The following is a 23,202-nucleotide window of genomic DNA, read 5'->3' on the forward strand; positions in this document are numbered from 1 at the left end:
CTTTACAGCGCAATTTAGATTTAAAAGGAGTTTGTGTAGCAAATCTTAATACCTTTAAGTGGGTTTTTTCCCCCAACAGTTGGATAGGCATCTTCGTAAGAAAGCTGGATTGGCCGTTGCTCCCACGAATAATGCCTTGAGAAATTCTGAATACCAAAGGCAGTTTGTTTGGAAGACCTGTAAAGAAAGCGCTCCAGTGTTTGCATCCAATCAGGTAGCTCAAGAGATGCGTTTCTGAGTGTTCTCACCTGACTTATGTGTGAGTACAGGCTACGTGGAAAGAGTCGGTACTGACCTGGGCCTGGCTCTGAGTTCTGGAAGAGTTTGGCTAGGCTCTTGCTCTCCCTCATGATCTACAGTGGCAATACTACACAGTCCTGTGCTATTGGTGATCAGCATTGCCAGGCCCTCTAAGTGGGAGGTGGGGCAGTGACAGCGAGGGGGAGTGGCGAGTTCACACGCCAGAGGATGTTTTTATGTCACTGTCTTCTTAATCATCCAATTGGTTATGTTCTAAATTGTTTATTAACGTTTTTGCAGGATGTCTATTTTTTAAGGAAGACTAACTGCTTTGGACATCTATATATTGAAAGTAGCACTGCATATAATTGTCCCCTTGAGTCAGTTAAATGATGGCAGTAATTGAGTTTTTATTTGCAAAAATTCAAAAGGCATAATGGACTAATTTGTGAGACAAATTTCATTATATTTTGTGCAATTTTAGTATTTTATTATCTTGCTAATAAATATTCTGATAAGTGCTGCTGTCCTCTGGGGTGTCCTTAGACTGAATCCTTTCTTATGTTTTTGACTATACTTTCAGCTTCGGAAGCCCATGACAGCTTTATCTTTTTCCTGATTTTTTTTTTTAAATAAGTCTACACATACCTCCACATGCCCTCAATTCATTTTGCCTGTATTGCATGTTCCTTGTATACTCTGTACCTAAGATCTAACAGGAAGATGTAGATGCAGCGGGGCAACAGCATCTGTGCGCTTCGGCGGACACTCCACTGACCATGTCAATTGTGAAAGCTTTGCTTACTTGTTATCACAATACGTCTTAGGGTCATGTGAGGTATAATGCAAAGTGACGTGACCTCTTTCTGTGACCTGCTAAGTATGAGCAGTGCCTCTGTTGCCTGCTCTCAAGTGTTCTTAGGTACCAAGTGCTCCTGAAGATATTTTTGCCTTTCTTGAAAATTGTGTTTTGTTTTTGTAGAGCATTTGAGCTATAAGCTAGAGCTGATTCTAATCAAAGCCTGCTTGACAAAATTTACATGCCAGTGAGAGCATTTGGCAGAAATGTCCCTTTCAGAGGGCCAGAAGCACAGTGTAAAATAAACTACTAGCAACCTCCTCGGTCCTGAGCCCGTTGCTCCCGTAAGTGAGGCGTTCAGAGGGCTGCTTTGGAGCAAGCGCTCTTTGTGAGTTCAAAGCACATGTGCTTTGAGGTCATGGAAGCTCGCTGACAAGCTTTCAGTGCCCCTCTAAGGAGCCACACGTGTGCTTTTAATCAGGTGCCTTTTCTGGTAAGGTTGTCATATTAATATTTAAAGGAGTTGGATTTGTTTTGGCTGGAAAGCCCTGGAGGTTGTGTTGTCCCTAGAAGATGTACTGTTCAGATTGGGTCTGTGCTAGTCAGTGTTGCGAGGCAGGGGTCATGGATGTCTTACCTGGCACCCTCCCTTTCTTTGTGACTTCACTGTCAGCAGTGGCACGACACCAGCACATGGAAACCATATTGAATATTGTGGATGAAAGAGAATTTCTAAAAGAGAAATATAGGAATTCTTGGGTGTTCTCTCTTACCTCAATGAAAATGCTAAATATAAGCAGGCAAGGGGCAAGAAGAGAAAGTCCCAGCTTGAACATCTCAGCATCATCTTAGGTTCTCTCAGAAAACGGGAAATTCAGACAAGGAAAAGATAATTTGTGGAGCTGACAACAATTACTTTAATAAAACTAATGTCTGTTCATATTATGAAAATACACTTAACTTCATTTATCTCATTACTAAAGTGGTGGGAGGAGGTGGAGGACCTCTGGGAAGGAGAGATCAGATAAGGAGTTTGGGGTATTTTTGCTTATGTAAGAGTTTGATCATGGTTTGACTGTTTACTCAAAACATAGTAACAGGTACAGACATTTGACCATTGGCTACTAATGACACACGTGAAGCCAAAATGCAGTCATATACAATTTTTCTTTTTGTGTATTATAATTCAACGTTTTATGGGTTTTTGTTGGACATTAGTAAGAGGAGTGGCCCTTGGGCCTGAGGGTGTTGGATGCCCCAGTGTAGGAGAATGCTAGGGTGGGAAGGTGCGAGTGGGTGGGTGGGTGAGCAACCTCATAGAGGCAGGGGGAGGGGGATGAGATAGGGGAGTTTCTGAAGGGGAGACCTAGAAAGGGGAAACCAATTGAAATGTGAATAAGGAAAATACCCAATTTAAAAAAAACACAAAAGACATACTATACTAAAGACATACTATATACTAAAGCTGAATTTTAAGAACACACTGAGGACCTATGAAATAGCTCAATAGGAAAACACATTTGCTGCCAGTCATGATAGCCTAAGTTTGATCCTTAGAGCTCACATGGTGGAAGAACAGACTCCTATGAGTTATCCTCTGACCTTCATACACAAGTCATAGCACACACACACACACACGTACACACATACATATACACACACATGCACACACACACACACACACATACACTCACATACACACACACATACACGCACACACACATCATATACACACACATGCACACACACACACACACATACACTCACATACACACACACATACACGCACACACATACATATACACACACATGCACACACACACATACACACACACGTACACGCACACATGCGCACACACACACACACATTAAAAAAAAAGATCAATTAACCACCTAAGTTCTGTACCACTTAGTAACCAACCAAAAATGTAACTATTTTTTGTTTGTTTTAAGGTTTTCCGTAATAAAAGCCAAATTATTCCACAGTTCCAAGGCAATACATTCATCCATGAGACTGAATACAAGCGAAATTTCAAGGGTTTAACTCCAGTGAAGGAACCAAAGTCAAGAGAGTATTTGAAAGGAAACAGCAGTTTGGAGATGTTGACTCCAGAAAAGAAGGTACCCACCAGCTCTGACCTCCTCCCCGAGGTCTCAGCCTCTGCATGCCTGCCTTTGTTTCTGCCTGAGGCTCTCTCTCTTCTAGCATTGATTCATTTGTTCAGTAGATGCCAGGTGGTCGTTGACTCCTTCCGTGGAGCCAGGTCCTGTGTAGACTGAGAGGACAGGATGCAGACATGCCAAGGCTCCGCAGCGCTTAGGCTGCTGGGAGACAGATACATAGATAACTAAAATTAATGCAGCATGACCATACCTAGCAGGGCAGCAGGTAAGTCTCCCAAGTCCAAGGTCAGACGACTGGGCTTACAGTAGTGTGAGCCGCAGGGCAGCAGGAAGGATGGAGACGTGTATTCTAAAGAAGTAGCCGTTAAACAGAGCACACACTTATCTTAAGGGAAAATTTCTACTATGCTAAATTATAGTTAGCATAATTAATATCATTTACTTCAGTGAAAATAAGCCCCTGAGTTTGTGTGTGAATTTACAGATATTCTGAGTTATGACATTAGGCTAGAGACATCGCAGAGTGTAGAAAATGTATGACTAAAAGTAAAATTATGTACCTGTGTGTGTATGTGTGTGTGTGTGTGTGTGTGTGTGTATGCACACATACACATGCATTACACACAGCACACACACACACTTTTTTATTGACCTATGACATTCTTGAGGGGGAGTGTTATTTTGTATAACAATGTGCTAATTAGCAAAGCTTTAATAACTGATCACTTGACTATAAATTTAAGGGCTAATTCAAAATCTTTGTTCAATATGTGGTAGCATTGTTTAATATTTTGATGATATTTGTTGATTTTTAAATTCATCTTTAAAAAACCCCATAAAATCAGGGATCTAAACTCCTTGGTTTCAAAACTTGTTGATTTGGGTTTGTTTGTTTGTTTGTTTGTTTGCTTCAGTAGCTAAACATCTACAAGCAAAAAATGTAGTAGAGTTTCCAGGCCTACCTTTATAACATGTATGTTTTTACTTGTATGTCTGACATCTCTAAGCATAAACGCTCAAATTATTTCCATTTCAATACAATAAGGCAGATGAGCCTTTAGACTTAGAAGTAGACATGGCGTCGGAAGACTCAGACCAGTCCGTAAAGAAGCCTGCTTCATGGCGACACCAAAGGCTTGGGTACGTAGCTCATCAGGAAACGGTCATGTCTGGGTGGTCAACTTGCTAAAATACTTAACTTGCGTTCTGTCTCTCTCAGAAAAGTGAATTCTGAATATAGAGCAAAGTTCCTGAGCCCAGCCCAGTATTTCTATAAAGCTGGAGCTTGGACCCGGGTGAAGGAGAACCTGTCAAACCAGGTGAGTCTGATCGCACACGCTCTTCCGGCTGAGCCAGCCACTGCACCATGAGTTTCATTCACAGTGTGAGGATGGATGGTCCAATAATAGCACCCCAAATCCCACCATCTTAAAATCGTAGTTGTCACCTTACCGGTGTGTGTACTGTTTTTATAGCAGTGACCCCCATGGAGATTGACATTGGTTATCAAAGTCATTTTTTTAAGCCATTAAGTATCAGATAGTTCTAATGAGTTCAATTTGCAGGACGATGGCCTTCTTGGTTGGGTCCTCATGCCATCCGGACCTACTTTGAACTAAAAGTTCTCTCTATCAATAATGAATGGTCCAGGAAGGTTGCTACAGTGTGCACCCCTGCAGCGTGTAGGAAAGGGGCGTGTGCAGCTCGAGGTTCGAGTTCTACTCTCGGGGTGTCCTGATGTAGCAGGAAGCTGGGGATCTAAAGATAGGGCAGAGGAGAGGGCAGTTATAGCCTCCTGTTGAGAAGCGGGGCTTCTAGTCAAAGGACAAATGGTAGAAAGTCTATATTACTGTATAATTCGTGTCTTAAAACTTATCTGGACACTTTTCAGCCCTTCTCATGTGCACAAGCTAAATTAAACCATTTTTTGGGTTGGATTGTATAATAACAGATATTCTTTTCTGTCTATCTTTGCAAAGAGGGTAGATTGGGTCTGGTCTTTGTGAGCTGCTGGTTCCGTGAGACAAGTGGCCTGCCACACCCTCCTCAGCGCTCTGTTTCAGGGGGCTCTCAGACTTTTCCACTGCAGCTACTCTCAGAACTGTCTACCCAAGCTTCGCTCAGACTGCACGGGACAGGAGCAGCTAGCCTAGCCCAGGCTGTGCAGGACAGGAGCAGCTAGCCTAGCCCAGGCTGTGCAGGACAGGAGCAGCTAGTCTAGCCCAGGCTGCACAGGACAGGAGCAGCTAGCCTAGCCCAGGCTGCGCAGGACAGGAGCAGCTAGCCCAGCCCAGGCTGTGCAGGACAGGAGCAGCTAGCCCAGCCCAGGCTGTGCAGGACAGGAGCAGCTAGCCTAGCCCAGGCTGTGCAGGACAGGAGCAGCTAGCCTAGCCCAGGCTGTGCAGGACAGGAGCAGNCCAGGCTGTGCAGGACAGGAGCAGCTAGCCTAGCCCAGGCTGTGCAGGACAGGAGCAGCTAGCCTAGCCCAGGCTGTGCAGGACAGGAGCAGCTAACCTAGCCCAGGCTGCGCAGGACAGGAGCAGCTAGCCTAGCAGCTCCTGGTCATCTGGGCATTTGTCCATTCACTCTGGTAAAATCAAATAAAAAGTTTGAGTTTCACAAGCAGCCATAATGGAAAAATGACTGAATCCCCTAAGCTCTTGCACAGTTGAGTAGTATTCTAGGCCTTGGCAAAGAGATTATTTCTGGGGGATTGGGCAGGGCAGGAGAAAACGGGACCACTGAACCATGTGGCTGAAGAGGGCCCGTGGACAGGCCTGAGGAAGTTGCTTTGGGAAGACTCTTGGCTAGTGTATGGTTTCTTCACACTGAGGTGAGTTGGTATTTAGGCCTCAACATCTAGTGCGTTTGGAGGGCTGGAGATGTTGAAGTCAGGTGGAATTCTCTGTTGTCCCGGGGAGGAGGATGCTGTGCTGTAATGTAGAGGCTGCTTTCTCAGTTTCACCCGATGTGGTGTCCCCACGCTGGAACCTTGTCAGAGATGTATTAGTTGCTACTGGAAGTTTATAAATTAGGGTGAAATTTGCATCAGCCTTTTATCAAAAAACCAAAACTTAAGTTGGCAAGAGGAGGGCATAGCAATTCTCAGAGAAGCCAGTGATCAGTTTTTTTTTTTTTTTAAGATTTATTTATTATTATATCTAAGTACACTGTAGCTGTCTTCGGATGCACCAGAGAGGGCGTCAAATCTCATTACAGATGGTAGTGAGCCACCACGTGTTTGCTGGGATTTGAACTCTGGACCTTCGGAAGAACAGTCACTGCTCTTTACCTCTGGGCCATCTCTCCAGCCCCAGTGATCAGTTCTTATTAACCAAGTTATAGACATTTAATAGGGGCCACGTTTTGGCTAAATACTAGATTTTTTTTCCTGGACTACTGTTTGTGGTATGTGGCTGATACTGAGTGACCTGAATATCAAGTATTCTGCCATCTTCTCCCTGCCCCCAGCATTTTTGGCATGTATTCTGTGTATGTGTGGTGTGTGCAGTGTACATACGTGGCTGTGCATGTGGAGGCCACGGGTGGAGCTGCTTGCTACCTTACTTTTTGTGACAGTATGTCTCACAGAACTCAGATCTCACTGATCGGCTGTGTGCCTGGCTACTGAACTCCCAGGGCCTCCTTTACCTTCCAGTGCTGGAATTATGCAGGGGGTGAGTGGGCAAGCGCTGTAACCCACCGAGCCGTCTCTCCAGCCACAATCCTATCACTGACACACTTTCTGCTCATAGTTCAGATACTAACTTCATTCCTTTTGAATTGTCTACATGCTATACTTTGGGAATCTGTTTTGAGCAAAGCTACTGGGTGCTCTGTCTTAAGGCCTGCGTGCTTACTCATGGAATAGACATCCTGTGCGAGCTGTGCGAGCTGGTTTTGATTGTGGCTATGTGTCCCACACCTGCATCATTTCAGTTACACACTGCTGCTTTATAATGGTCATATAAGACTGCCTTTAATAATGGAATCTGTTTTAAGTTAATTTGGTTTTTGAAAAGGTCTAACCTTAGCCTCATAGCAGTCCTCCTGCCTCAGCCTCTCCCATGCAGGCTTAACAGGTGTGTGTCACGATGGCTCGCTGGCATGTCCGTCTTCTTGTCTTGGTTATGGATGTGACTGTTGAGGCCAGTCAGGACTTCGATTCTAGATAAAGTGCTGCATTTGAGATCCACCCTGTAACCTGACAGATGCTGTAAGGACCAGGTGTAAGATCTCTCCTCGTTCATTCTTGCTGTTTTCTGAATTCGATTTTTCCCCACATAAATTTTAAATGATTCAGTTCAAATTGGGAAAAATAATTCAGTAATGAAAACATTCTACTTACAGTGTTTAGATTGTGTGCGTGTGTTTGCATGTGTGTTCATGTGTCTGTGCCTGTGCCCATGGAGGCCAGAAGAGGGCAGTGTATCCCTAGGAACTGGAGTTATAGGCAGCTGTAAGCCACTTAATGTGGGCGCTGAGAGCTGAACTGGTTCTGTACAGGAGCGGCAAGTGCTTTTAGCCTCTGAGCCATCTCTCTCCCCTTGGCTTATAAAATATCCCGTCATTGGGTGACATTGTTGGGAATAATGCATTCTTATCCTTTATAGCAGTCCTGGTCACTGGCCCTAGGGGTCATTTCTGAAATCTACACTCAAATTTCCCCTCTTGCCAGTAGAGGACCTTACTTTGAGAGACAGTTTTTTATCTTTGTTTAGGATTATAGACACTTAAATATAAAACTGAGTGTTAGCATTTTTAGGAAGGATGGCTAATGAAGACTTGTGAAAGCATTGGAGTTCATAGGTCATTAATAAATAGAACTGAATAGGCATACTGAAGTGCCTGCGCTCTGTCCTTTCTAAACGGCTATGGGCTCTTCCCCCATTCTCAGTCTTTAAGCACACGGAGCTCCTGTGTGAACAGGACGCAGTCTCCTTGTCTGTCTTTACACTGCTCAGCATGGAAGGCTGTGTTGATTGGAGCCCTTTGAACTGGCCCTTCAGTTCATGTCCTTGTTTGTCTGCTAGGACACAGGTTGTGGCAGTGCTGGGGTGGCAGTTACATACTGCTGCTGAAGAATGAGGCCCCAATAGAATACATAAAACATCTCTCCCTGTGAAGGCCAAACTATTAACTAAAATAGTTGAGGGATAAAAGATTATACAAAAGTGTGGGAACTCTGTTTTTAAAAATATAGTTATTAATAGTAACAAACATGGCTAAATATAATAACATTTAAAGCAGAATTGTAACAAGTCAGCTTTTTTCTTTTTTGGCACTGTATAGGTGCATTTAGAGAAACCAGCAGGTGGCAGTGTTATGTGTAAAATAAAAAGGTTTCCAATGGTAGTTGGGTTCTTTTCATATAAAAGTACATTATTTGCAAATTAGAGAATTCAAAGTATTTTATAGTTCCTCGTGATTTAAAAAAATCTTATTTTGTTGAATATATCACCATTATTTGGAAGGGATTTATTTTCGGTTATATAGTGTGATTTTGTTTGTTTTGTTTGTTTTTGTTTTTGTCCTTTTTTTTTTTTTAACTTAAGGTTTTGCTGACTTCAAGGGAAACTAAAGGATTTGGAGAAAGAATCTCACAGTAGTTAGTGGGGTCTTGTGTAATAGGAGAGGCTGGCAGAGAGCTGGGGGATTAAGCTAGACTAGGAGTCACTGGCATGGAGCCACTCTTCTAGAGATGGGGAACAAGGAATAGCAGTCAGTTACCTATCAGCAGCACCATCACAGCCAGAGATGAGGAGAGAGGGATGGCAATCAATTATCTATCACCAGCACCACAGCTTCGCAAGAGCGTGGCTGGTCCTCGAGCAGCGTTAAGATGTCTTGGTTACTGAGTTCACTATTGCTAAGGATACAAGAAATGTAATTGTATTGACAAGTTGGTATCTGTGTAGAAGGAAGAATAATAAGGTCCACTATCTCATTGATTCCCATTGATACTCGTGTGTGGCATTAACCTGTCATTAAGTGTGTCTCTGTATTCCTCCCCTAGGGCTCTCTAAATGCCATGTGGTATGCAGAGGTTGGTTGCTTTTGAGTTCTTAAAAACTATAATAATGCATAGAATACTTGTGTAATTTCAGTTGAAGTAAAAAAGTATTTGTCAAAATTGTTCTTAGCTACTACAAATGTCTCCTTGCCTAGTAGTTCGGAATAAAATAGCTGCATTATGCTTTTGCTTAATTGTTTTAATATCTGCTGAGATGCTTATTCTGATGAGTGTCTGTGGCTGTTATTTTGCCTGCCTTTCTCATTGGACTGTGGCTGTATCCTGCTTTGGCTATCTTATGTATTTGTCAGTATTTGTAAAAGATCCTTGGCAATAATGGAAGGCATCTGGACTCTCTGCATAGGTCAAGGAACTCCGAGAAAAGGCCGAATCTTACAGGAAGCGAGTTCAGGGGACACATTTTTCTCGGGACCATCTGAACCAGATTATGTCGGACAGCAACTGCTGTTGGGATGTCTCCTCAGTCACAAGCTCGGAAGGCACCGTCAGTAGCAACATCCGAGCACTGGATCTTGCTGGGTGAGATGTTCTTTGTGGAAAGTGAGAAGGCTGTGTTATAGCTTGTGTGCATCATAGGATGATGTAGGAAAATGGCCCAACTTACTCACAATCTGCTCTTTAGCCAAATGGGTCTCTTATTTCATTTTTTAAAACTTACTCTCTGTGGTAAATGTAGCTATATTATACTTGCTTTTTGTGTTTCTGTATGAATAATAAATAACTCTGGGCAGCTAACTTTTGCAATATTCTTCGTAACAACAGAACAAGATAAGATAGATGTAAAAGAACTTTAAGAAGTTAAAGAGCAGCCATAAAAACTTAATGAAAATATAAGCTAGTGATATATATCGATTATCATTTGTTAATGAATTTTGCGGCTCATGTGGAACTGGCCCTCTAGTTATAGAGAATTCTCTGCTGTTTTAAATTTTAAACTGAGCACAGTTTAACTATTTGTAAGGGAAATTACACATTGATTTGTAGCTAATAAAATAGAGCATTCTCATATAGTCACATATACCTAATTCATTTATAAATTCTACTATGTGATCTTGCTTTAAAAGTTCACAAAATACTCTTTAATAATATTTTGGAAAGATGAATCTAAAATATAAAAATTTGAATCTGCATACTTGTGCATGAATATGAGTTTAGTTATGACAAATTTGCCTCGTTGGAGTTAGTTCTTTTCATTTTGAGAGTAACCTTTTACCCTTTTGTCACCAGAAGTGCAAGTGTGAGTGTGTGTAGTAGGTAACTATTACTTTTTGGAATATTTAGTGGACACTTGGGCAGAGCTTTCTCTTGCTCTATTGCACAATAACTTCACTACCCAGACAAGGCCTTCAGTATGGAAACGAAGAGACAGGAAGTCTCACACTTGCTAACCCAGTATAAACTGAGACACTCAAATGCAGATTTGCAATAAATTTTTTTTTTTTGAAATGCAGAGACCTTAAAAACCACAGGACCCCCCAGAAACACCCTCCTACCAAACTAGAAGAAAGAAAAGTTACCTCAGGAGAGCAGCCCCTGAAAAGCCCCACCAGGAGACTGGAGATGCCAGAGCCTGCCGCCTCGGTCAGGAGGAAGCTGGCTTGGGATGCTGAGGAGAGCACGAAGGAAGACACCCAGGAGGAGCCCAGGGCGGAGGAGGATGGGAGAGAGGAGAGAGGACAGGGCAAGCAGACCTGTGCGGGAGAGCTGGAGAAACCGGACACACAGACACCCAAGGCAGACAGACCGACAGAAGGGTGAGACCTAAGTTCCTTAGCGTATAGGACATTCTAGTACGTGACGGATGCGTATGTGCTGTCACTGGGTACACGGTTGCACCGGCACCTCTGTGACTAGCAAAGAGCAGTGACATAGGTGCTGCCACATGGAGTGTGCTGGGATCACACAAAGTGCGAGGAGCACTGGAGCACTGGAGCACTGTGCTCTGCCAGGGGCAGTCAGATAGTTCTCACACGCGCCCTGTGCTGAGGATTCTCCAGATTTGTAGTGTGTCAGGTAGGATGACTTCACTGGGGAAGCTGGGATTCATTAATATCAGACGCTTCTGTCAAGAAAGAACGGCCACTCCCTTGTAATATTTTTAAAGTGGTTTCTGAAAATAGCCAACAAGGGCGGTTTCATGTGCAGACCACTTTGGAGGAGTGGCTCTTTGCCTTTGTTGACAGTCCACTTTGTCTGTAGCCAGGCCCTTTGTTCGTTCATGGATGCAGGCGATGGGAACTCGTGCTGACTAACTGGAAGCCGTCTTCATTATGGATGGCTGGTGTACAGTGATCTCCCCTCCTTTCTAGGCTTAGCTTCTCTAACTTCTTATGGATTAAGAAGTTTTAAAAGGATTGTTTTTCAGTCGAGACTTCCCTATATAGTCAGAGCTGGCTTGGAACTCATGACTCTCCTGAGGCTGCCTCCTAAACACTGGGTCATAGGCTCCCTCCATGAGGGAGCCTGAATTTTTTTTTTCAAGAAACAAAACTAGACTTCTCTTAGATGGTTTATGTTTTCTTACTGCGCTACTTAACAGTAATGAGACAGTTTTGATCAAATTTTCTGGAAGAAAGGCTTCCTAATAAATTGTCTTGTTAGGTCGGAGACATCTTCTGTTTCATCAGGGAAGGGAGGCAGGCTTCCTACACCGAGGCTGAGAGAACTTGGTATCCAGCGGACGCACCATGATCTCACGACGCCAGCTGTTGGTAATGGTCAAACCCTGCAACCTGTCATCTGCCCTTTTAGAATGTAGCTTAGTGTGACCGACATGCGCTTTTCATGGGATCTTCTAGGTGGCGCAGTCTTAGTGTCTCCATCTAAAGTGAAGCCACCAGTCCTCGAGCAGAGGAGGAGAGCGTCCTCCCAAGATGGCTTAGAAACTCTGAAGAAAGACATTACTAAGGTAGTTATTTGTATTTCAGAGGAAAACCTCATCTTGCGTTTCCATAGTTTCGTGATAAATGACACATAGGCTCAGACTTCAGAAGACCCCACCGATTGCATGCAGAAGTATCCCTGTTAGCTCTCAGTAAGGCAAGACTAAGGCACTGGGGTTTCTTTGCTTATTTAGTTGGTCTTGACATTGTGTTGCTGCTGATAAGCATTCACATGTTCTTAGTGTGACTCGTCAGGAAGGAAGAACAATACAGTCTGTTGTCTGCTAGTTGTGTTCCAGCCACATTCCAGGCACTGTGTAGTACTGGAGATAAAAGCTAAGACCAGGACTCATCCAGCCGTCAGCCTAGCAGGGGGCAAAGCCACGGTCATGATATTGGAGGTAAAACACATCAGGTAGGTGTCAGTACCATGAGAAAAACAGGCAGGCGATAAGCAGGAAGTGGTCAGGGAGGTTCTCACCAGCAAGGGTATGAATAGAATCTGGAAAAGATGCAGGACTGATCTGGGCATGGGAGATGGTGTTTTGGACAAAGAGAACAGAAATGCAGAGTCTCTGAGGTGAGAGGACCAGTCATGTGTTCTTGTGTCAGGAACAGAGACTTGTCTGGGCAATGGGTTTTGAGACATAGTGCTGTGCTAAATTGTGTAGGGCTTCGTAGAGCATGGGAACAGCACACATGTTCTTCCCAGTGAGACGGGAGGATCGGAAGGGCAGAGCAGTGACTTGATTTGGCTCAGACATTTTCAGTCACTACTTCCATTGCATTGAGAGTGGACAGCAGGGAACACGTGTGAAAGCAGCTAGCAGTCAGTTACCAGACCCAGGGAGACATGGTGGTGCTGTGGATTGTAGGGGTAGGTGGTGAGGGTCTTCTGTGTGTACACTGAAAGGTGTGTGTGCCAAGAGATGCTGGAAGGGGATACGGTACAGGGAGAATTAGGATAACTCAAAAAAATTTGGGCTGAGGAAGAGGAATGGGATTGTTTAACTGAGATAGGAAAGATGGATAAGACAAGACTTGTCAGAAAATAGCAAGGGTTGTCTTTAGGACACGTTCAACTTGAGAAGACTACAAGCTGCATGCTGAGTCGACATGTTGCTGTGAGCTGACTATGCACATTTGAAAAGCTGGGCTGCAGAGAGATATGGGTATATGTATATGCGTGTGTGTATATGCATATATATGCACACACATATGCACACACATATGCATATATATACATGTTTGTACACACACACACACACACACACACACACACACTATTAAACAGGTATTCGAGACTTGGGCAATCCAGGGAATAAATATTCATGGAGAATGGGTGGAGACACATCTAGGCCCCAGGACTTAGTATCAGGTAGGTGAGAAGTAACCTGAAGGGGACAATATCAGTGACGTAGTGAGAGTCAGCAGTGACGTCAGAGAGGAAGGAGCATCAAGAGGCTGCACTATAACTTGGTGGTGGAATGTGTATGTCTACTGTGCACCAAGTGAAACGGCTAACTCCAGCCCCTGGGGATCTAGTGCCCTCTTCTGGCCTCTGGTATTATTCCCATAAATGGCATTCATAAGTACACACACACACACACACACACACACACACGAAAAGTGAGTGTTGGTGCTAAGTCAGTAGGGATGAGACTTAGAGTCAGTCAGAATCTTGTAAAAGCTGCCGTGCAAGAGATTGGAGAGAAAAGTCAGGCTGAGTCAGGGACACCTCTGTGGCTTTGCAGCTTTGTTTGTAGTTGGTAGTGGTAGGAGTTGATCCTGTGGGCGTGGGCGTGGTTGGCAAATGCTACACCATTGGCTGCATTCCCAGCCTCCAGATATAAGTCATTCAAGATCTCTGTCCAAGAAAGGAAGCAAAGAGCAGTGGGTGTCTGGTGAGACTGACGTGCGCCATCTGTGTGTGGTGTTTGCTACCCCACCTTAACTTAAGCTCGGAGAATGGGCTGCACTGCCAGCCCCTGCCCAGGCTCCCTTAGATCTGAGGATGAAACACACACACACACATACACACACACACACACACACCCACACCCACATTGTTCAATGCCAACCTGTCTTATTGGCTTAATTGCTGGGCACTTGTAATCTACTGCAGCTAATGTACCCTTTCCAATATTCTTAGTGCAACACCCTAAAAATCCATCCTCAGCTTCAGTTGCTCAGTTACTTTTAGTCCCAGCTCAATACCCTAATCTCCCACCTAGAGGAGCGGCCTAAGGTCATTCCCAGAAAGATCTCATGTGGCTGGTCGGTCACCTTTTCCTCCTCCAAAACACTGTAAGAGTTCCTCTCCTCCACTGCATCTCCTCACTTCCCCTGTAGGGACCTAGAAGTCCCACTTCCTTCCTTCCTCCCTCCCAGCAGTCCCTGCACTTCAGATCTCTGAGGGGCTCCCAACACCATCAAATGACACCCTCCTGAGACATCCTTACTGATAGATCAAGAACCAATTCTGTCTTAACATCAGACCCACCCCCTACAAGTGCTCATCTGTTGATGAAGATAATCGTACAGAAAAGTTTCACACACATGCTGTGTATTTCTATCATACTTAGTCCTCATCGCCCCCTCTTGCTCACCACCTACTCGCCTCCTTCCTCCAGCTAATGTCCTTTCCAGTCTGCCCTTCCTTCTTTCTCCTTTCCTCCTTCTTTCTCTCTCCTTTCCTCCTCCTTACCCCTGTTGTTTTGGTGAGGCCCCACAGTGTTCTATTAGGGTTTGAGTAGGGTTTGTACAGGAGCCCTGCTGCCTACCAGTCATGCTTACTGAAGAAAAATGTCTCTCCCTTCCCAGAGGCCATGACTGCTTACACATCCCCAAGGAGGGGTGAGCCCCTCCCCCACAGTTACCACAGTGTACTTGTGAGTCCCCAAGGAAGAGTGCTGAGTGTGAGTGTGTGTGTGTGTGTGTGTGTGTAAGAGAGAGAGAGGGAGGGAGGGAGAGAGAGAGAGAGAGGAGAAAGAAGAGGAGGAGGAGGAAAAGGAGAAAGTGTGTGGGTTCTTCTCTACAGGGAAGAGCAGGAGGAAATGAGACTGGAAAGGTGGGTAGGGTGAGGAGTTTGGGTGTTGTCCTGATGGCGTTGGGAGCCCCTCGGAGATCTGAAGTGCAAAAGCCAGTGTGTTTGACTCACAGAGAAAATCAAGTCACTGGCTGCTCTGGGAAACTCTTTTCTTCAAGGAGAGTTGGAAGAGTGTGCCAGCAAAGGCTTGAGGTTCAGAACTAGACCAGTCAGTTTGATTGAGTCTGAGGATCCCTTCAGTTAAAATGTTTTGTCTTATTCAGCTCCTTTTAACAGGAGTGAAAGCAAGATGGCAGAGTATATCCATATCCAAGCCATATGGGAAGAAAAACAAAACGTTTTTTAGTGTGACTTGTAATTTATTAAGTGTAAAGGAGAAAGAGGAAGCAAATGGGAGATTTCTGTTCTTTTCCTGGACCTTAAGTTCTCTTGGGAGGAAGCCCTCAGCTGAGCTCTTTGGTCACAGAGCCTTCCTGTGTTTGGAAACTGTCAATGTCACATCCATGGGCTCAGATGAGGACTCTATGGGAGTCCAAGCAATGACTAAAACTGTTGTGTCTGTGTGTGACTTTGGTGCGTTGCCACCTATCAAAAAGTACCATTGGCCAGGCAGTGGTGGTTCATGACTTTAATCCTAGCACTCGGGAGGCAGAGGCAGGTGGTTCTCTGAGTTTCGAGGCCAGCCTGGTCTACAGAGTGAGTTCCAGGACAGCCAGGGCTACACAGAGAAACCCTGTTTCAACCTCCCCAGCCCCACCCTACCCATCCAACAAAGGAGAAAGGAGTCCAGTCATGGGGGCTCTCAGGGTCAAGCTGCATTGTTGCTGTGGAAAGTTGAAAATATGGACGAGTGAGAAAGGACTGTTCTCCCACTGATGCTGTGGCGAGCGACGGTCGCTGTGGGCTCCTGAGGGTCTTGTGGCAGTGTGGACATAAGTGGTAGCCTACAGGCAAGGCTTCACAGTCTGTTTTTCCCTCTTGCTTCTTGTATGCTAGCTTTGTTTGAGCTCGTGTACATGGTTCTGTGTTGACTTGATTCTTACTGCGCTCGCAGTGCACACACTTTTGCATCCTTAGGCATCACTCACTCTCATGGCAGAATGGATGCTAGCTGTCGTTCATAAGTGTTAAACCAGACCCTATTGTTCAAATACAATTTCCAGATTTGTGTCATTTCAATTTTATTTGAACAATCTAAAGCTACATTTTGGTTCATTCGGTGTTATCATCTCATCTGAGTGTTCCCAAGTATTAACACAGTTCAAGTAGACACAGTTGCCGAGTTGTGAAGCGTAGGCTGTGCTTTGCTGGACTTTGAAAGACCGAACTCTGTGGAAGGACCCCCTGTCTTTCTTCTTCTTTGCCATATCTGCATATTATATTCAATTTAGTTAATTTCTACAGTTTGGTAAGTGAACATTACTACTTCAGTGCTTTTATTCTGTGATTTAAAAAGGCTAGTGAGGTAGACTGTCACTCCATTTATATCCATCTGAAGTACTTACATATGCCCCTTTCTGCTTAGTAATGAGAGCTGCTATTGCTCTAGGCTTACTATTGCTATTGCTCTAGGGGTCTCTGTTAGTGTAATAATTACTCTTTGTTGATGTCTCCACATGCATTGTCGGTTCAGTGCATTGTTAATGTTCATTTTACTGTCCTAAAATGTACACAGGTCTATTCTCTGTCGGTGGTTAAGCCGTCTCTCCAGGGACTCTGTCACTTCCCCCACACCTTCTGTGACGTGTGACTGGTTACATCTGAATGTTGATCCGTTCTTTACTTTTGTACACACATGTGCGTCTTTTTTGTCATCCAGAAAGGAAAACCCCGTCCCATGTCCCTGTTGACTTCTCCGGCTGCTGGCATGAAGACAGTTGATCCCCTGCCTCTGCGAGAAGATTGTGAAGCCAGTGTGCTCAGATTTGCTGAGGGTACTCTTCCTGTTTCGAAAATTTTGGACCGTCAGGCCAGCACCCCTGGGCAGCTGCCTCCATGTGCCCCGCCTTACTGTCATCCGTCCAGCAGGATCCAGGGCCGTCTGCGAGACCCTGAGTTTCAGCACAACAGTAAGTATTTTGGTTTTAATTTCTTATCTCTTAAAAAGAAAAGTATTATACTGATAGATCCATGCTATAAGAGGAACCACTTGCTGGCAAGCTCTGTTAGGTGTTTTACTTTTTCTCTTTTCTTTTGTCTTTTTAATTTATAATGGACTCCCCTTCCTTCCCCCTCTCCCTCCCTCTCTCCCCTCTTTCTCCTTTATTTTTAATTTCTGTGATGGGTTTCTGTGAGTGGAGCAGGTTTCACTGGACTCTGCTGCTGCGCCCAGGTTCACAGTTCTCACTCCATGCAGTGAAAGGCGCATCCCGTGTCTTACCAAGGGATGCAGGAGACTGGCCAGGTGTGGCGGGTGTGGCGGGAAACAGGAAAGAAGAACCACGAAGCCCCCGCGCTCCCTCCAGCTTCTCTTGACCTCCAACGCTCTGCAGGACCAGAGTTCCCGAGTTCCCTTCGCTGCCTGCCAGCCCCACACAACCGTCCGTCCCACAGTCAGATGCCACAGCACCCAGCAACCTGGTTAGAAACAAAACTCTAGAAGCTTATAATTAACAAGTCAGATTTATAGATCAATAAATTCTCAGTTCACAAGATGCCCACACAGTAATTTCAGAACCAAGTGATAATGGTATAAGCTGCCCACCTAGATTAGACAGGTAATCTCAATTGCTCTATCATTTATGATATCATAGCCACCTGTGGCTATTTAAAGCCACCCTGGCTCAGGATCTTCTTTCTGTCCGTGCTCCATCTCGCTTTTCCTCTCTTAATCCGCTGCTCTCTGTCCCTGCAACTCTTAGTGCTGCCTCCCTTTTCCCTGTCCAATCACAGGCCTCCTGCTGCACTAATATTTTAATGTAATTGGACAGGGAAAATCCGGCCACGCCAGGTGTCACTGGTGCTTCTTTTTCAGGCAGGACAACAAAAACTGTCCCTGGACATTGCCCGGTGTTGCTTGGATGTGGAATTCAAGATTTGTAAATTCGAGGAAATTGTGGTTTCCTTAGGTTTTGTTAGACATTGCTCTGCTGTTTGGTGTCTCCCTCTGTCACAGCTGGAAATTCTCCGGCAGCTTTTGTCCTGTCACTTTCGTATGTGGTGGCTGCTCTCTGATGGCTTTGGGATTGTCTTTATGGTCATGCAAATGTTACTGCCACTTTACATTGGGTGTCTCCCCACTCGTTCTCCTGGTTCCCTGTGGGCCTTTCCACCAGATCAGGTCTTCTCTGACTCTGAGGTTTTCTTGAGCAGTAATTTCAGAAGCTCTAGAAAGCTTTAGGCATGTATTTGTCGCACTCCTGGGAGAGGCAGTTATCCAGCTGGGTAAACTTGGAGAAGATGATGTGTTCTAGCCAGTGCATAAAGAGCTTCTCAGAGTTCCCTGCTTCATCTTACCGTCACTACAGCTCCAGAGGAGACCCAGCTATCTCCAACACCCTTAGCCCCCAACCCACACCCCCGTCACCTGGGGACAGACAGGGGGTGCTGCTTCTTAGTTCCCCCACTCTGCTGACATAAGACTTCTGCCCCCTCAGGTAAATCCCGTGTTACTCTCCCCCCTCTTGCTTTCCATCCTCCAGCTTGGTTACTGTTTGCTAGGCTTTCGTTTCCTTCGTTCTGTGAACTTCTGCTGTCTCTCTAAATGTGTGTATTGAGTTTTTGCTTCTCAATAGAAGCTTACTTTGTCTCTTTGAAGTTACATCAATGTTCTCATTGGACACGATCCTAGGCACCTAGCCATAATGTATGTCCTTGCTAAACACGTGACATTTACCCAGTGGCCCTTGGATGTCATAGTTTCCATCAATATACAGACGTAACGGATACACTTTCTCATGATTTACTTTCGAGATAGTTTACTGATTTGCTGTGTCACATCACCTAAGATTGGTCAGTGTATCACGGACAGAGATGAGTGTCTCATGGGCACTAGAAGCTGGGAAGTGCCCGACAGAGGGGCTGGCATCTAGCTGAGGTGTCCTTGCTGTGTCGTCTCCTGGCAGGAAGTGGAGAGAAGGAGGGGCAGGCCCTCCCTGAGACAGCTTTAGGTCACAGCCTGTCCACTTCTGAAGGTCCAGTCTCCTCTTGTGATCACAGCAGCAATTCAGTTTCCCTGTGAATGTTTGGAGGGGTCAGACCTGCAAGCCATTCCACTAACGTGATGTTTAGTAGCTAAAGAATAATGTCTTCTGCCTTTTTTCTTCAAGTGGGAAAACCAAGGACGAACAATTTGCAGCTACATCCACACGATGCCTTTAATGATGAAGGTATTTTAGTAGTTACTTAAGCAGCATATCGGCACCTCCCAGCTCGCAGAGTGCTTCTGCAGGTGCTCCTACATTAGGTCCTTGAGGTCCCAAGATAAGGATGAAGTCCTTCTTGTCTGACACAGGGGTCCCCTGTGTGCTGGCCCTGTCTGCTGTCTGTCTAGAATCTGGCCTGATGTACCTGTAGCCTGTATATTCTTATCATGTTCATCTCTAAAAATATGTGTAATTGATGAAAATAGACACTTCTTCCTGTATATTCTTCATCCTGTCAGATTTTTTGATTGGGCAGGAGGCCTTTTGAAGACTTGAGGTAAAGCATCGAAATGACTGTTGTCCCGTCCTGAGAAGCACGGCTGTAATCTGGGAAGTGCCAGTCATTCCTGAATTTATTGACTTTGAATTCGGAAATAAATTTAAATTTAATGCTCTTTCCATTGCATGCTAAGTACATTAGAAAGTTTTTCTCTTTTAGTTAGTAACTTTGTGGCTCTTTATTCAGAGAACTAGAAAGCGAGTTATGTTTTGAAATACAAACCTGGCCACTTTGAATCCACTACTGCTTTGTCTGGATGACAAATAACAGTTTTTATACCTATGTGGTGGGTTTGCTCACTCAGAATATGGAATTTCAGTACTGAAAAGGGTAGCTTAGTGCCAGATATTTTCCCACTACATTTAGGGAGATTTTCAAAAAATGATATAACAAAACATGTTAATATATAGCATTTTGAAAAGATTTATTTTTATTACTTTTGATAATGTGTGTGTGAGCATGTACACATGTATGCAGGTGTGTGTGAGCATGTGTGCATGTGTGTGTGAGCATGTGCACATGTGTGCTTGTGTGTATGAGCATGTGCAGATGTGTGTGTGAGAGTATGTGCACATGTGTGCATGTGTGTGAGAGCATGTGCACTGTATGCATGTGTGTGTGAGAGCATGTGCACATGTGTGCATGTGTGTGAGAGTATGTGCACATGTGTGCTTGTGTGTGTGAGACTGTGCACATGTGTGTGAGACTATGTGCACATGTGTGCATGTGTGAGAGCATGTGCACATGTGTGTGAGTATATGCACATGTGTGCATGTGTGTGAGAGTATGTGCACATGTGTGCTTGTGTGTGTGAGCATGTACACATGTGTGCATGTGTGTGAGAGTATGTGCACATGTGTGCTTGTGTGTGAGCATGTGCACATGTGTGCATGTGTGTGAGAGCATGTACACATGTATGCAGGTGCCCTGGGCCAGAGGCAGGAAATCCCTGGAGTTGGAGGTGCGGGTGGTTGTGAGCCACCCAATGTGGATGCGATGAGTTGAACTCAGGTCCTCTGGGATAGCAGCATGTGCCCTTAGCCTCTGAGCCATCTCTCCAGCCCCAGCATTTTGCTTTTTAAATTGAAAACCTGTTTTTGCTCCAAATAGTTGTACTTCTGAAAGTAGGATGGCTTCCCTGATAATATGGCAATCAGAAGCTGTGCTTAATTAATGACATTATGGGATTCCAATGATGTAAAAAAGTTCCCAATCCATTGGCATGTTGACCTCTGGTAAATGTGGGAAACGGCCACGAAAGATGATGAGCTAAACACTTCACTTCCCAGGCTCCCTGTTTCCTCATAGACAACATCAGTATTAAGTCTCGATGGGTGCAGTTCCCTGGCAGTGGCACTTTAAGCATAATTCTGTTCTGTCGATGATTTACATGGATGTAATCCTGGGATTCTCTCATTACAGATGCAGATAGACTGTCTGAGATCTCTGCTCGCTCTGCAGTTTCCAGCCTCCGGGCTTTCCAGACTCTAGCCCGAGCTCAGAAAAGAAAGGAGAATTTCTGGGGCAAACCATAAACCTCTCATCTTATCTAAAGACAAGCTGGCTCATCTTTACTTACTCAGTGTGTTAAGATTTTCAGAGGGTTTGGATTTTCTTCTAACACTTCTGACTCAGATAATTTGAATTTTCAGTGGCTCATCTTAGCCAGAAAATTGTCATGCAGCTGTGTCTAAGTTTAATTCTTGTCTGAGTACAAAGGTGTGGGATTATGCATTTCTTCTCACACTCTGACTTTTGTATCAGGTGCTGGGGGTTGCTAGTTGAAGCCTGAAAGTCATCTACAGAATATTCTAAAGGGAGAAAATGAAGTCAACATTAAGATCTTCCAACTTAATTCTCCCTTAGATTGGTCTTAGGCATTTTAATAGCTGTAGGTGTCATGAAAAGAATCTCACTGTTTTTATTAGCACCTTCTGTATACACAGGTGCAGTGTTAAGATGATTGGACTTTGAAAAGCTGGCTGTACATATTTTTCTTATTTATGTAACAAAATTTGCTGAGAGAATATGTATATTTTTGATCTTTTTATGTATTTTATTTGTATAATAACTGGCATACATTTGAATAATGTCTAGATTTTGAAAAATGACTTGTGAAATGGAGAATTAAAATTTTGTAGACATTTAAAAATGAAAATTAAGTGTGCTTGGCTTCTTCAGGAAGTTATCATGTGGAATAAATATCTTCTAGAAGCATTCTATTAGAACTGCTTAATCAAAAATTATACTACTATTGCAGCTGCTAAATGCAGTGAAACTGAGTCTACAGTATTTTTTTTCACAAATATGAGGTTTTAAAAACAGATTCATTAAAAAATTTAAACACCAACTTGATGCTTCTGTTTTCCTTTTGCAGGAGATATTTAACTGTTGTTTATGAATCAGGATAAATTAAAGTTTCTAATAAGAATGGGTTTCATAAACATGTTAAACACAATCTCTGTAGTGGTTCCTGTAAATGGCTTGGGTTTTCTTCTTTTTGATCAAGAGAGGGTCTCTGTTTCTAAGACTGTCCGCAGGCTCACTCATGATCCAGTATGATCCTCTGTGTTTGCCTCCTGAGCCTCGGAATTACAGGCAGGTGCCATCCTGCCTGATGAAGGTGCGCACCTTCCGCGACATCCCTCAGATGCTGTGTGTTGGGAGGTTGAAACCCATTCAATAGCACTGTTCGGGGAAGGAGGAGACCAGGAGAGAGGCTGGCTCACTGGGGGTGTGCCTGTGAAGGGTATGTTTTGTTAGCAGGTGTTGACCTTTGCTGACCCATGCAGATCGATTTGCAAGACCGGGGAGTCGGGGTGGGGGGGCTCTGAAGACCTTAAAGGATGAGGCTGACTACAGTCTAAGGCTGACAACCTTAAGACAACCTCAGGGTCAGTGTACTTCGGTACACAAACGTAACAAGGAAAGCGATGCTCCAAGGAAGGTTGAGCTCAGAAAACCATGTAAATCAACACTAGGAAGACACACTAAATAGTAGCACAGCCACCCTTTCTCAGGGCAGACCAACTGAAGCACAATTGCCTGGCACTGTAGATTATATCTGGGAAAGCACGAGATCAAGGTAGAGGGCCATATCCAGACTCAGGACACCCTGAAGACAACACTCAACATGTCCCTTCGCCAGATGGTGCTCTGTAGCTGTGATCTGACATCCAACAAAAGGGAGCGTATCTTATAAGTTGAATGGAGATGTTTAACATGGTAGGCATGAGATCATGTCCAAGGACAATCGGAACAAAATTCACCTGAGGTAAAGGGCTTCTGGCTTTTTCCTGGAGTCTGAGTAATGAGAACAGGCCATGAAGTTTCCTGATATCCAGAAGGAGCTGTGGGCTTGACTTCGCTTTAAATCAATTTTTATCTGGGCATGCTTTAAGAAGCTGATACTGTTGCTATTCTGTTTTGA

The 23,202-nt window shown here is 44.3% G+C and overlaps 1 protein-coding gene across 8 annotated transcripts in view; it reads left to right on the forward strand.

Annotated features, from left to right (window-relative positions):
- Mdm1 (Mdm1 nuclear protein) overlaps window positions 1–22,122 on the forward strand; it is a 28,524-nt gene extending 6,402 nt beyond the window's left edge. For 2 of the 8 annotated variants that reach the window (XM_021173913.2, XM_029482912.1), the window contains 12 exons: window positions 80–214; window positions 2,993–3,160; window positions 4,209–4,303; window positions 4,383–4,482; window positions 9,180–9,209; window positions 9,541–9,716; window positions 10,649–10,951; window positions 11,799–11,908; window positions 11,996–12,105; window positions 16,948–17,197; window positions 19,397–19,456; window positions 21,195–22,104. In XM_021173913.2, coding sequence (XP_021029572.1) covers window positions 80–214; window positions 2,993–3,160; window positions 4,209–4,303; window positions 4,383–4,482; window positions 9,180–9,209; window positions 9,541–9,716; window positions 10,649–10,951; window positions 11,799–11,908; window positions 11,996–12,105; window positions 16,948–17,197; window positions 19,397–19,456; window positions 21,195–21,307 — 1,650 coding nt within the window. In that variant the 3' untranslated portion in view covers window positions 21,308–22,104. Of the gene's footprint in view, window positions 1–79; window positions 215–2,992; window positions 3,161–4,208; window positions 4,304–4,382; window positions 4,483–9,179; window positions 9,210–9,540; window positions 9,717–10,648; window positions 10,952–11,798; window positions 11,909–11,995; window positions 12,106–16,947; window positions 17,198–19,396; window positions 19,457–21,194 lie in introns of all 8 variants that reach the window. The other 6 variants (XM_021173912.2, XM_021173915.2, XM_021173914.2 and 3 more) reach the window with 6 other exon arrangements.
- The last annotated feature ends 1,080 nt before the right edge of the window (window positions 22,123–23,202 follow it).

The sequence above is a fragment of the Mus caroli genome, chromosome 10 (assembly GCF_900094665.2).
Source record: "Mus caroli chromosome 10, CAROLI_EIJ_v1.1, whole genome shotgun sequence".
NCBI classification, from domain to species: Eukaryota; Metazoa; Chordata; class Mammalia; order Rodentia; family Muridae; genus Mus; species Mus caroli.